Source organism: Hypomesus nipponensis, chromosome 3, assembly GCF_054491055.1.
Source record: "Hypomesus nipponensis isolate SF chromosome 3, ASM5449105v1, whole genome shotgun sequence".
NCBI lineage: Eukaryota > Metazoa > Chordata > Actinopteri > Osmeriformes > Osmeridae > Hypomesus > Hypomesus nipponensis.
The window spans coordinates 1,850,640-1,865,990 of NC_140363.1; the positions used below are offsets into that span (position 1 = coordinate 1,850,640).

Here is a 15,351-nt window from a genome sequence, read left to right on the forward strand (position 1 = left end):
ATTAGGTTGAGTGTCCCATGTTTGTCCTTGCCATCTTCATTTGCTTTATTATTTTCAATAGATAAAAAAATCTAAAGCAAAGTTTACATCACATTCAGCTGTACAGTGTTTGTAGTGCACCTCTAGCTCTTCTCTGCTCTAGTTTGACTCTATGCTGTACTATAGCTGTACTATACTATAGCTGTACTATAGCTGTACTATACTATAGTTGTACTATAGCTGTACTATACTATAGCTGTACTATAGCTGTACTATACTATAGCTGTACTATAGCTGTACTATACTATAGCTGTACTATAGCTGTACTAAACTATAGCTGTACTATAGCTGTACTATACTATAGCTGTACTATAGCTGTACTATACTATAGCTGTACTATACTATAGCTGTACTAAACAATAGCTGTACTATAGCTGTACTATACTATAGCTGTACTATAGCTGTACTATACTATAGCTGTACTATAGCTGTACTATACTATAGATGTACTATAGCTGTACTAAACTATAGCTGTACTATAGCTGTACTATACTATAGCTGTACTATAGCTGTACTATACTATAGCTGTACTATAGCTGTACTATACTATAGCTGTACTATAGCTGTACTAAACTATAATATACTATACTATAGCTGTACTATACTATAGCTGTACTATAGCTGTACTATACTATAGCTGTACTATAGCTGTACTATACTATAGCTGTACTATACTATAATATACAATAACTGTACTATAGTATAGCTGTACTATACTATAGCTGTACTATACTATAGCTGTACTATACTATAATATACTATACTATAGTTGTACGATACTATAGCTGTACTATACTATAGCTGAATTAATAGTACAGCTATAGTATAGTATAGTCTATACTATACTATACTATACTATACTATACTATACTATACTATACTATACTATACTATACTATACTATACTATACTATACTATACTATACTATACTATACTATACTATAGCTGTACTATACTATAATATACTATATTATAGCTGTGCTATACTATACTATAGCTGTACTATACTATACTATTGCTGTACAAGGGCTGGGCGATATAAAAAAATATATATATCTCTATATTGTAATTTTTTAAATAATATTCGATATATATCTCTTGCATTAAATAATAAAAAAACATGATTTTCTTTTGCCCCCATTAGAAAACAACAAAACAATTTAGATAGAACAGCTATTGTTACAAAGTACAAAATGTGTAGTGAAAAAATGTAAGCAGGGACCATAACATGGTACTTGCAACTTGACAAAATGGACCTCACATGGAACAATTCATGCAGAGATCCTTATGTGACAGGCCAATAAGAGAGCAGAGGAGAGTGCCTGTGTGCGTGCCATTTTCAGTTTCTGCACATGCTCAGTATGTGCACAAATGGTGTCTGTGTGTGTGTGTGTGTGAACACAGAGGTGAGAGCCAGATGATCTTGAAACACAAGCAACAACAAAAAGTTTTATTTTTTAATGTTTGATATTCACGATTTTTTCAATTGTTATATTGTCGTCAAAATTATTGCGATATTATTGTTAGCTAGCTCTATTTTACTCTATCTCTACTCAACTCTAGCTCTATTCTACTCTTGCTTTATTCTACTCTAGCTCTACTCTAGTTCTACTCTAGCTCTATTCTACTCTATCTCTATTCTACTCTAGCTCTACTGTACCCTAGCTCTATTCTACTCCATCTCTATTCTACTCTATCTCTATTCTACTCTAGCTCTACTGTACTCAACCTCTATTCTAGTCTATCTCTATTCTACTCTATCTCTATTCTGCTCTAGCTCTACTGTACTCAACCTCTATTCTACTCTAACTTTATTCTACTATAGCTCTATTCTACTCTAGCTGCACTGTACTCAGACGGTTTTAAGGGGCTTCTAACAGTGGTTCTAACTGTGACTACCAGTGTATTTCACTGTTTTGACAGGGTTCTACCAGTGTCTCCAACAGTGTTTCTAACAGTGTGCTGTGTTGGTGTGGTTGCAGTACACCATGCTGTCAGGCCAGGTGCCCTTCCAGTGGTTCTAACAGTGTGCTGTGTTGGTGTGGTTGCAGTACACCATGCTGTCAGGCCAGGTGCCCTTCCAGTGGTTCTAACAGTGTGCTGTGTTGGTGTGGTTGCAGTACACCATGCTGTCAGGCCAGGTGCCCTTCCAGTGGTTCTAACAGTGTGCTGTGTTGGTGTGGTTGCAGTACACCACGCTGTCAGGCCAGGTGCCCTTCCAGTGGTTCTAACAGTGTGCTGTGTTGGTGTGGTTGCAGTACACCATGCTGTCAGGCCAGGTGCCCTTCCAGTGGTTCTAACAGTGTGCTGTGTTGGTGTGGTTGCAGTACACCATGCTGTCAGGCCAGGTGCCCTTCCAGTGGTTCTAACAGTGTGCTGTGTTGGTGTGGTTGCAGTACACCATGCTGTCAGGCCAGGTGCCCTTCCAGTGGTTCTAACAGTGTGCTGTGTTGGTGTGGTTGCAGTACACCATGCTGTCAGGCCAGGTGCCCTTCCAGTGGTTCTAACAGTGTGCTGTGTTGGTGTGGTTGCAGTACACCATGCTGTCAGGCCAGGTGCCCTTCCAGTGGTTCTAACAGTGTGCTGTGTTGGTGTGGTTGCAGTACACCATGCTGTCAGGCCAGGTGCCCTTCCAGTGGTTCTAACAGTGTGCTGTGTTGGTGTGGTTGCAGTACACCATGCTGTCAGGCCAGGTGCCCTTCCAGTGGTTCTAACAGTGTGCTGTGTTGGTGTGGTTGCAGTACACCATGCTGTCAGGCCAGGTGCCCTTCCAGTGGTTCTAACAGTGTGCTGTGTTGGTGTGGTTGCAGTACACCATGCTGTCAGGCCAGGTGCCCTTCCAGTGCCAGGGCACACGCACCAGCGCCGAGGAGATCATGAAGAAGATTAAGCAGGGCGACTTCTCCTTCCACGGCGAGGCCTGGAGGAACGTGTCCCAGCAGGCCAAGGACCTCATCCAGGGTGAGGGCTGACTGGGACCATGTTGGTGACTTTGTTACTGACTGTGTTAATGACCGTTACTGACCTTGTTAGTGACTGTGTTGGTGACTGTGATGGTGACCTTGTTAGTGACTGTGTTGGTGACCTTGTTAGTGACTCCTCCTCGTGTTCTCCTCTGCAGAGCTGCTGACGGTGGACCCTGACAAGAGGATCAAGATGTGTGGTCTGCGTTACAACGCCTGGTTGCAGGACGACAGCCAGCTGTCCTCCAACCCCCTGATGACCCCTGACATCCTGGGCTCCTCCACCGCCTCCGTCCATACCTACGTCAACGCCACCTTCAACGTAAGAGGGAGGGGCTGTGGTGCCAGGCGGAGGTGGAGTGAGGGGTTGGGGTGTGGTGGGGGGAAAGAGATTGTTGCTACAGCGGTGTCGTTGGTGTGTCTCTGAGGTGTGTTGGTGATGATGTTTCACTGTACTGGTGATGGTGTGTCACTGAGGTGTGATGGTGATGATGTTTCACTGTACTGGTGATGGTGTGTTGCCAATGATGTTTCACTGTACTGGTGACGGTGTGTCACTGAGGTGTGATGGTGATGATGTTTCACTGTACTGGTGATGGTGTGTTGCCAATGATGTTTCACTGTACTGGTGACGGTGTGTCTCTGAGGTGTGTTGCCAATGATGTTTCACTGTACTGGTGACGGTGTTTCTCTGAGGCGTGTTGGTGTTTTCCTCTGAGCTGGGTGTATCTGACAAGAGTGTGTAAATGTGTTTCCCTCCCGTGCAGGCATTCAACCAGTGTAAACGGGAGGGCTTCCGCCTGCAGACGGTGGACAAGGCACCCCTGGCCAAGAGGAGGAAGATGAAGAAGACCAGCACCAGCACAGACACCCGCAGCAGTTCCAGCGAGAGCACCCACTCCTCCTCCTCCTCGTCCCAGTCCCAGGAAAAGACCTGCCCAGAGGGGGAACCTGCCCCCCAGCCCCCGGGCAGCACCCCCGGGGGCGTGCCCCTAACCCTGGCCATAGACCCCGACCATCTTCCGCCCCCGGCCCCCCCCGACCTTTGACTTCTCATGCGGCGAGAGCCAGGGAGACGCACGGCTTTGCCAAACTGACCGAGGGACGTGCAACCGCATGAGAGACTGTCTCTCTCTCTAGCGCTCTCTTCCCCTCTCTCCCTCTCTCTCTCTCCTTCTCTCACCCTTCTCCCTCCACTGGCTGTCGGCCCCATGCATGGACAAGTGCACGCCTCTAAACTAAGCATGCTGCAGATCCAGCAATCACCTCTCAGACATCGCTAGCAATAGACCATCTCTCTCACACGCACACATGCACACGCACATACATACATACATACATACATGCATACATACATACAAACATACATGCATACTGTACATACATGCTTACACACACACAGATCATTAATCAGGGATGTGATCAGGTGGTCACCAGTGTCCAGTGTAAAGGGCTGCCCTACTCACCCAGGGCCACATGCTGGGGACAACTCTTCAGCCTAACCTGGGAGAGCAGCAGCTTTCTACCCTCTGTCCACCTCTCTCACGTCTGTCCACCTCTATCTCTATCCATGTCCACTTCTGTTTATCTCGGTTTCTGTCTACTCCTGCCTTCTTCTGTCCATCTCTTTCGCTCTGCCCTGGTATTATCCTGCCATTTACTTTATGGACTTACCAACGGTTTATCTACACGGTCTAACCCAAAATGCAAGTCTTTGTCCTGCACCTTACTCTAACTATGGGGAAAGTAGAGATAGTATATTTATATATGTGAATACACAGACTGAAATTATTTATTATAGATATATATATATATTAGTCTATATATATGCTATATATATATATACAGGATATACAATGTTTTATCTTGATTTATTTATGTGTTTTTTTACATGGTCAGAACCCTAGTCTCTAGTCAAAAAACTGTTTTATCTTTATCTCCTGAGGGAGAATTTCAAAAGCAGACAGCTAGGTGTTTTGGAATTCAAACTTCCTGTTCATCACTGTATCCAAGGAGATGTGTGTTCTCTTTTCCTCTTGTCTTCACGAGAGGCAGTTCAGTCAGCTCCCAGATCTAGGACACCGTGACTGGTGTCTAGGTACTTAGTCCTGCTCTGGGGATGGGATTACACATAAGGAAAGGAGGGAGCTTGTTCAACCCAAAGAACTTAATCACTGCAAGTTGAACGCTTCGCTGGATAGATAAGTGATCGTCCTCAGAGAAGCAGCTGTGTTTAGCTCCCTGACATTCACTGGCACAGTACTTTGAGTGGTTTCACTCATGAGCTAGCGTGACTTCTGGCCGGCTGATCTGATTGGCTGTCTCAGGCAGCAGCCTCTGGCCCTGCAGAAGGACTGCTCAGCTATTGGCTTGGCCTGTTTTGCGCAACATCCACATGACTGGATGTTGGGGGGGCTGTGGAAAGAAGTGGAAAGGATGGACACGGATAATGGGGTTGCTGGACCCCCCCACACACTAAACCCATGACAGCAGACCACACCACACCATGCCAGGGGCGTAGCCACCGGTAGGCCTGGGTAGGCATAGGCCTACCCAATTTGTTCTAAAGCCTACCCAAAAAGGAAAATGTGTCCGAAAAACTATGCACCGGGTGCACATCGCAAAGTAAATAAGTAAAAAAAAACTGAAAACATGCCTATCCATATTTTTCTAGGCCTACCCACAAATATTTTTCTGGCTACGCCCCTGCACCATACCACACCTTACCAGAGTCACATGTACTGCAGTGGCACATAAGAAGCTGTCAGTCCACAGCCACGCTCGATGCCACAGCTGTCAGCCTCATGTGTGTGTGTGTGTGTGGAAGGGGATCCCAGGGATCCTGAGGAAAACAGCCCTTCAGTGTGTCGTTCCCCCTGCATGACTGAGACAGCCCCTCACACCAATGACACAGCGTGTTCAGCTCTCAGCGCTCATCTGTGGCTCCAGTCCCCAGTCATAGAACGGACACATCAGCTTCTTCTCTATCTTCTTCCATTGCATTGCATTCAGAACTCAGAACCAAAGCATACAAAACTCCTTTAGGTAGCTGCTCAAATCTGCATGTTGTTGTTCCTTTTTTTTTATTTGTTTTTTATGCAAGTATGCAAAAAGATCCTTGATGTCACAGTTTGTGTTTGTGTCATTCGAAACGTGTCCGTACTGTATGTTGTCCAGTACGAGTACAAGTCATCCCGTGTGAGTACTTAAGCGTAGCGCTAAGTTGATACAGACCGTTTCCACGCTTGCAAACTATGCACAGATGTTCTGTGTCGTCGGGCTCAATCCTGTCGCGGAGGCCTCACTGCAGAGGTCTTACACTGTGGTGAAAGAGCACAGTCCACACATGTACTGTACACACACACACTCGCACGCTGAACCTCTCAATATCACCGACTAAAAAGCCCCGACCTTGGAGCTGAACACGGCAAAGCTGTCGCCTGACTTAGTTCGCTCGAGTTGTCTTTTGCCGCATCATTAAGCCTCTTTTCCTTTGTTTGGGTGTATTAATAGCTCACAGAGAGGAAGGGGAACGGGGGGTGTCCTATATTGAACCCTCCCCAGGGAGACGGGCTCTGCTAGTTAGCATGGCTCAGCTCTGCGTGTTACCCAGCCTGGCCTCTCTAGCCCTGGGAGCCAGCTCTGGGGGAGGCTGGGCGCTACTGGGATATGTGGTCCGCTCTTCCAACGTGCCGGACTCCTAACGAGTGCTTCTCTTTGAAGAACAGCATGTTCGTGTGCCATCGAGTAGCAGAAATTCACCTTTTTTGTGCGTGTGTGTGTTTTTCTTCTGTTGTTCAGAGACTCCATTTCTCTAGGGTCGATTTGTGTGCGCGTTATCCTTGCTCCCAGCTCGCTCAAGCACTCTGTTTAATGAGCTGTCTGTAGTCTGTCCTGGGTATTTCTTTTTCAAACAGTAGACCTAATTGTCCTGTCTCATGCAAACAAGACATGTTTTCTTCCTGTGTAGATTCCAGTGTGCTTTCATGTTCTGTGGTGCTGCTGAGTCAGCAGCCTCTGTGTTATCGGTCGTCAGCTTCAATACAAGCTGGCAGCACAGAGAATATTCTACCTTAGTCCAATTAACTCCGAACCAGTGTTTAATTGGCTGTCGGCTGATTAAATCAGCTGCAGTAAGGTCTTTCTGGGGTCGCATTCAGGACAGATGGTTTGCTCAAGGCTCGGTGGTGGAATGGATGGATGGGCAACTTTGAATGGGAGGAGCCTGTGGGGAAGTGGGAGGAGACTGCAGATTGTGGGAGGAGCATGTAGAGAGGGTTAGCTGGTAGGTAGTAGGAGGTGGCTTCCTTCCTGAGCTTCTCGGGAGGCATCGTCCGGGAGCTGAGGACCACCAGGAGATGGGCTCTCCTGGAGACCTAATGCCCCGCAGGACTGCTCTCCAACCCAGACTGACCTGGTCCACCTCCCTCAGCTGGCTGGTTGGACAGGGCCTGGGCTGTGCGTTGCTGTCCGTGGTCCTGAACCGGATCAACACAAAGCCAGCCAAACCGCTGTTCTCCTCTCTAACACATTACCGTTGGCACATCATTCCTCCCACACTTGGGCCTGCTTAGCGCACAGCACACATACTCTAGCGTTGTGGGTGTGGAGGCACAGGGGCCCTGGGGGAGGTGTGCTGACGAACAGCCATTTGGCTGTCGCTATGATCACACGTGATCCAGGGGCTATTTCGATGCCAAACGTTCATACTTGTTTGTGTCATGTAAGGTATTGGTTGATGCTATATTTTGGGATACTCTGTTCTCTGGCAGTACTGTAGCAGTGCGTTCCATTGACTTTGGCATATTTGCCAGTTGATATACTGTTGTTTTCATGCAATTCAGCTTTAAGGTCAAAGTTTGCACTCATTGGGGTTTTTCAAGTTCGTCAGGTTTTAAATTTTCCCGGAAAGGGATTAAGAGAGAGGACACACTAATAGGTGAAGACGTTGACGGCCCTCGGTTGGTTGGTGCAGAGCTTGATGATTGGTTGTTCGATACGGAGCTTGATGATTGGTCGGTGCAGAGCTTGATGATTGGTCGGTGCAGAGCTTGATGATTGGTTGGTCGGTGCAGAGCTTGATGATTGGTCGGTGCAGAGCTTGATGATTGGTTGGTCTGTGCAGAGCTTGATGATTGGTCTGTGCAGAGCTTGGTGATTGGTCTGTGCAGAGCTTGGTGATTGGTCTGTGCAGAGCTTGGTGATTGGTCTGTGCAGAGCTTGGTGATTGGTCTGTGCAGAGCTTGGTGATTGGTCGGTGCAGAGCTTGATGATTGGTTGGTCGGTGCAGAGCTTGATGATTGGTTGGTCTGTGCAGAGCTTGATGATTGGTCTGTGCAGAGCTTGATGATTGGTTGGTCTGTGCAGAGCTTGATGATTGGTCTGTGCAGAGCTTGATGATTGGTCTGTGCAGAGCTTGATGATTGGTTGGTCGGTGCAGAGCTTGATGATTGGTTGGTCTGTGCAGAGCTTGATGATTGGTTGGTCGGTGCAGAGCTTGATGATTGGTTGGTCTGTGCAGAGCTTGATGATTGGTCTGTGCAGAGCTTGATGATTGGTCTGTGCAGAGCTTGGTGATTGGTCTGTGCAGAGCTTGATGATTGGTCTGTGCAGAGCTTGATGATTGGTTGGTCTGTGCAGAGCTTGATGATTGGTCGGTGCAGAGCTTGATGATTGGTCTGTGCAGAGCTTGATGATTGGTCTGTGCAGAGCTTGGTGGTGACAGCCCTCTGTTGGTCTGGAGCCAGTTTGGGAGAGCACCACTGCTCGCTCTGTAGTGACTGCGAGGATGCTGTTGTGGATACCTGCATGGTGCAGGACTGCAGGCGCACCACGGATGCAACCAGACAAGGAATCACCCACCGTTCTATCTCTGCTGTACCAGAAGAAATCCACAGTACATTCTCCCCCTATCAATCAAACAGTCCAAGCTTGTTTTAAATTGAGATCATTTGACATCAGTCGATGTAGTTATAGGGTTCTTTCATGGTCCATTTGGATCAGTCTGTTGTGAGAGCATAATGGTCCATTGTGATTTCATCAATTCATTGTGATAGTTAATAATTTTGATGTCATAATGCAGGGATGTCACAATGGTCCATTGTGATGTCACAACACAATGACATCACAAAGCTCTGTTGTTGCTGGGGGTCTTCTCCCTGTTAGAAGTGTAAACATCTTGAATGTGTTTCTCTTCTATTAGAGTGAGGGTTTCCTGCATCTAAAAATCTGTTGTGTTTTGTTCCCATGAAGGGACTTCTAAAGGGGCCTTAGTATTAATTAAGACCTCATCGATTGGGAAATTACTGTTGATCTAATGTGAATCAGATGCAATTTTATTTAACCAAGATTCACATTTTGTTAGGCGAACGAACAGCCTTTAGTTTACCAAAGGTCTAATTCAGAAACCTTACTATCAGTACACGTGGCTACGTCACACAGCATTCATAGTATAAAATATATAGTTAGTACTTGCAATTTAATATCCAGTCTTATCCCTCACAAAGTGTGGTTTGTGGTCCTCCTGTTGTCTTGCACTCAAGCGAAATGTTTTCCAAGAGAAACCACAAGAGGGCAGTGTGTACCAGTGTCTCGAGCTCCTTGGCCTTCAGTCTGTGACTGCTCTCACTGTGCTGCGTCAGCTCTAGGTTTGATGAGTGTCCAGATAAGAGAACGTTGGGAAAAGCTTATATATCATTAATGTCTAGCTGGGCTAGATGATCTACATGTGAGAAATGAAACACTTTGGAATTGGTATAGTTGACGTGTGTGTGTATGTGGGGGGGGGGGGGGAATTAACGTTTCCAAAATGTGATTATTTGTATTTTGTGTGTCTTAAAACAGCTGTAGATAATGTACATGCTAAGTCATGGCCAAGTCTAAACTATAGGACCTTTAAAACATAGTGAAACTGCATGTGTGCAGGTGCTTGGTCTTGAGACCCAGATGACAGACCACAAGGTGTACTGAAGAGCCAAACAGTTTCTACTGCATTTCTACTGTCTGGAGTATACTAGGGACAGCCTTGGTGTGGGGTCTTGCTGTGATTGGCTGGAGCCCAGTTGAATCAACTCGGTTTCTAACAATGGACAATAAGGGAGTGTGTGCGTATTTTGTAAAATAATTCTGTTCAAATCAAGTATTGTTTGTGTTTGCAGATTTTGCCTGTCCTGTGGTTTGATATATGTGTTTGAAGACATGTTTATCTGAGAAAAAAAGTAAAGGGCTTTAAGGTTTTGGAATCCTTTCTACCTGTTGAAAATAATAGAATACTGTTACTGTTTGTCACACGTTCAAATGTTGAAATAAAATTTCTAAGTTCACAAACCCTTGGCTGCTGGACGTCTTGTCTTTGAGGATCACCATTATTATGGTAGGGACTCCACAGCTGAGAGAGTAAGGCATGGCTGGTGAGAGTGAAATAGGGACCGGTCGGGGAGGGGAGGGGGCAGGGCAGTCCTCTGGGTAAACAGGCGCAGTGGCAGGGTATGATGGAGGACTTTCAGCCTTTCAAGGTCTCAGAAGGAGAGTGTGCGTGAGAGTGCGTGTGTGGGTAGCACGCCAGGCTGGACTACAGTGGAGAGAAGGGCCTTTCGGATCCTTGGGACTGGAACACATTCCCCTATTGTTGCCCCCGGCGGTTGTGACTGGCTCGTCCTGGACCCTGATGATGATCAGGCTGTTTCTATTCTTCCCTCTCCCCTCTCCCCCCTCCCTCCCTCCCCATCCTGTTCCCAAAGCGACTGGCATTCCTGGGGGCCACCAGGGAAGCAGCTTTAGAGGAGGGCCACAGGCTCCTGGGTGGCCCCTGGACCCCCCGACCCAGGGGGAGGAGCCAATGTCTTATTAATTGACTGGGTGTCTTGGCCAGAGTGCAGGAATTTGCTAGAATGAGGAGAGAGGAGGGGAGAGGGCCGGGGAGGGAGGAGGGGAGAGGGGGAGTGAGAGTTGAGGAGAGGGAGGTGGGATGAGGAACCCCGGGTTTGGCCCCATCTCAGATTTATTTCATTTTAATTCACATTCGTAGGAGGAAACGATCTACTGGAATAATTGGAGCCACACTGTCAATCAGGGAGAAAATCTCATTTTGTCAAAGGCAGGGGATTTAATTGGCTTGACATTCAACACACCTAGTAACTCTGTCAGTACCAGGTTTGAGGATCAGTGTCCAGACACAACTTATATGCAAATAAGCCAACAGACATTAAAGTAGTCTGGATAGAGATTGGAGACAGATAGTCAGATAGTCACTAAGGACTCTGTTCTGTAACGCCATTCTTTCAGTCAGGTTGAGTTGTGAGGTTGAGATGGTGTAGGTTTGATGAAGGGGGACAGTGGGAGGGGAAAAGTGCAGCTTCTCCCCATGATGCCCCCCCCCCTTCCCCCCCAGGTGTCACAACACTAATCCCCATTAGCACTAATGGAGAGCTGCTATTGTTCCCCTGGTCCAGTCACCTTGAGTCACTAAAACCCTCTATCTGGACTGCTTCCCACACACAAGGGTCCCCATGACAACGTTAGGCTCCCACACCCTCTGTGCCACCCCCCGTGACACAGACAAGACTGGGGAAGAAGGGAGAGAAAGAGAGAGAGAAAGAAAGAGATACAGTAGATAGGCAGAGACTCATGTCTCCTGATGTTTGTCAGTGTTACACAACATCTAAACCCAAAAGACCGACGCAGACCATCATTGGTGGACACGGAATGTTCACTGAACCGTGATTAGGTGCCGTTCCCCATCCCCGATGAGGGGAGGAAGAGGGAGGAGAAGGGAGACGGCGCCCGAGCCGAGTGCCTCAGGTGCCGAACGGCGTCCGTCGTGAGGAGCTGACCTTCAGACCCCCCCCCCCGGACCCTCTCGCTTCCTGTCCTTTGTGGCGCCTGCACAATGGCAGGCCCTGTCACGCATGCACACGGACAGGGGAGGTGCGGGCGACCTGCCAGGCCAGGCCTGAGGGATGGACGTTCCAGGGAGAGGGGGGGGGGGGGGCGGAGGTGGGGGAGGGGTGGTAGATGACCCGGGGGGGGGGCGGGGGTGGGGGAGGGGTGGTAGATGACCCGGGGGGGGGGCAGGGCTGGGGGAGGGGTGTTAGATGACCCGGGGGGGGGGGGGGGGCACACTTTTGCGCAGAGGAGAATGGACGGCCAGGGAATGGGTTGATGGGCCGAGAAGGCGGGGGAGGGAGGGGGGGGAGGGGGGGGGTAGAAAAGCAGGGACAGGGAGATGGATGGAGAACCAGGGGGGCGGGGCAAGGGAGCAAATATCCCTCCCATTTTCAATGTACACTCTTCCCCCCCCCCCACATGAGAGAGTGGAGATAAAACGGCAGTGTCCCCCGTCTCCCTGCCACGCGGGGACTCCAGAAAGCAGTCTCCATGGCTTCTGAAGTGAGGTCTGTCTTTTCGAGAGACAAAACCAGCATGGAGAATGGATGGTGTGACAGAATTGGATTGCAGCGTCCCGGTGCAGCATTGCTGAGGCATAATGGCCACTCCTGTGCTTATATAGACCTGGCTGAGTGCCCTCATCTCCTGCTTGAGGCCCAGGGGAGCCCCGTGGTCCGGCCTGCCCTCACCCTATCCTGCTTGAGGCCCAGGGGAGCCCCGTGGTCCGGCCTGCCCTCACCCTCTCCTGCTTGAGGCCCAGGGGGGCCCCGTGGTCCGGCCTGCCCTCACCCTCTCCTGCCTGAGGTCACTGCTGGAGGCTGGTGCTCACGTTTTCATCTCTCAACCCCAATGACCGCCCCACCTCACCCCTTCATGTTTTGGTTTGTTTTGCTACATCTCGCTCTCATTCTGCTATCCATGCTTCTGTGTGCATATGTGTGTGTGACTGAATGTGTATCATGCTGCACAACTGAATTTTGTTGTAGGAAAGAGAGAATAAGAGACAAACAGAGAATTATAGAGACAGAAAGGGAGAGAGAAAGAGAGAGAGAGAGAGGAGAGGGAGAGGGAGAGGGAGAGAGAGAGAGAGAGAGAGAGAGAGAGAGAGAGAGGGAGAGGGAGAGGGAGAGGGAGAGGGAGAGAGAGAGAGAGAGAGAGAGAGAGAGAGGGAGAGTTTAAACTCTGGGCAAATATGTGGAGCTTTGCCACTAGTCTGAAGTGCTCGCTGGTTGCCATGACAATGCTTGTTTGGAAGGGTAGGGAACAATCGCCTGTCCCTTTTGCCTGTGCTAGTGTAGATGTCAATAGGATATGGCCTTAAGATCTCTCCACTGTCTCTCCCTCTCTTGCTCTCGCTCCCTGTCCTCTCTGCCATGCTAATGAAGCGGGGCCAGCTGTCGGCCTCCACAGACCCTGACCAGCCTCTCCCAGCCCAGACGGGGGGCCAGAACAACACCCCCCCCCCCCCCCTCCCCGTGTAAATAAACCACCCTATTATCTTCTGGCCTTGCTCAGGCTCTGGTCCTTGAGAACATGAATTTCAATTAAAGTCCCTTTCAGGGGCGGGAGACGGGGTGGGGGTGGGGGGTGGGGGGGGACGACACAGGGATATCAAAAGAGAGAACGAGGAAATCGATGGAATTAAAACCTAAACAAGAGAAGGAATGTTTTTCGGAAGATCGGAAAGGTAATTCCACAGGCGGCTGCATGGGGACCCGGATATCTCTCCTTGGGGAAGAGAGAGAGAAAGAGAGAGAGAGAGAGAGAGAGAGAGAGAGAGAGAGAGAGAGAGAGAGAGAGAGAGAGAGAGAGAGAGAGAGAGAGAGAGAGAGAGAGAGAGAAAGAAAGAAAGAAAGAAAGAAAGAAAGAAAGAAAGAAAGAAAGAAAGAAAGAAAGAAAGAGAGAGAGAGGTCCAGGCTTCCACAGGAGAGCTGCGCTCGCTGGCAGAGAGCTCTTCATTTGGTTTCTACATCTGCTGTGTTACATCTACATAAGCGGAACAGAACATACAGCTGATTGTCAGGGAGGTATTCAATTTCCTGTGAAAGGTTGCCTGTCCTTCACATTCTGCATAAATGACAACCCAATAAAACAAGGACACCACTCTAGAATTACAGATGTACTCGACCAGATAGACTTTTAATGAAGACCCTTGTTGCTCCACTCAAATCAATGACTGTCAGCCTCCGAGGCCTGACTTATTCAGTGGAGAAAAAGAAACAAAACTAAACATAAGACAAAACAAGGAATTGGCGGAAAAGCATTTGATGGATAGTACATTAATGTTACAACTGCTGTGTTGTTTGTCCTCTAGTAATGTTTGTGAAATAGGATAAAGGAAATATATGAATAGTTGTGAAACACAACACTTGGCAGACAACTTTCAACCAACCTTCATTGCACAGTAAGAAGAGCAAGAACAGTTGTAGTTGTCACAGAGGTTGTAGTTGCAAGAATGTCAACAGTGGAGTTGTGGTGTCTCATCTCTCTGAGAACACAGAAGACACCAGAGGAACAGTGTAGGAGTTCATCAGTGGAGTAATCAGCATGAGACCACCACGATAAGCTGAGGTCATATAGACACAGATACTTACATGCACCATGCGCGCACGTTCACCCTCGATCATGTTTACCCAGGCATTGGGAAAAGGAGGTGGAAATGTTTGGGTGCCTCTGCGTTTGTGTGCTTGCATTTGTGTGTGTGTATGGGGGGGGGGGGGTAGGGCTGTCAACTGATCACTGTGTTAAAACAGTGGCTACAATGTCTCATCTTAACGTCTCTGGGGGGGTCTGTCTCTCTCTCTCTCTCTCTCTCTCTCTCTCTCTCTCTCTCTCTCTCTCTCTCTCTATCTCTCTCTCTCTCTCTTTCTCTCCATCTCCCCACACCCCACCCCCACCACCCCAATCTCAGAGCCCGCCCTAATCCCTGAGCTGGACCGCCCGGATCATTATAGACTCTGATCTGGAGTCAGTGAAAGGGGGAATTAGTGGGGAACACAATCCCAGCGACCTCTGTGACCCTGGGAGAAAGGTTCAGCTGCTGGGGGTCTAGCTCCCTAAACCAGGCCATATGTCCCAGACAAACTGCTACAATGGCCAGTACAAAGGAAACACGTTGGGAGGGACAGCCTGTGTGTGTGAGACTGCCATTTATGTGTGTGTGTGTGTTGGTGTCTGGTGTGTGTGTGTCTAGTATTGATGTGTGTGTGTTGGTGTCTGGTGTGGGTGTGTCTAGTATTGATGTGTGTGTGTTGGTGTCTGGCCAATATGTGTGTGTGTGTATGTTGGTGTGTGTGTTTGCTATTTATGTTTGTGAGCGTGTGTCTGCTATTTATGTGTGTGTGAAGGTGTGGGTGTCATCTATTTGTGTGTGTGTGTCTGGCATGTGTGTGTGTGTTTATGTGTGTGCGTGTATGTGTGTGTGTGTGTGTGAGCACGGCCCATGTCTCTGTGTCTGGTCTG

General features: G+C 48.3%; 1 protein-coding gene across 1 annotated transcript in view; it reads left to right on the top strand.

Annotated features, from left to right (window-relative positions):
- The window catches only part of rps6ka5 (ribosomal protein S6 kinase A5), a 28,342-nt gene extending 18,012 nt beyond the window's left edge, over positions 1-10,330 (top strand). The window contains exons 15-17 of the mRNA XM_084683863.1: positions 2,851-3,001; positions 3,162-3,325; positions 3,771-10,330. Coding sequence (XP_084539989.1) covers positions 2,851-3,001; positions 3,162-3,325; positions 3,771-4,052 — 597 coding nt within the window. The 3' untranslated portion in view covers positions 4,053-10,330. The remainder of the gene's footprint in view (positions 1-2,850; positions 3,002-3,161; positions 3,326-3,770) is intronic.
- Positions 10,331-15,351: the final 5,021 nt, after the last annotated feature.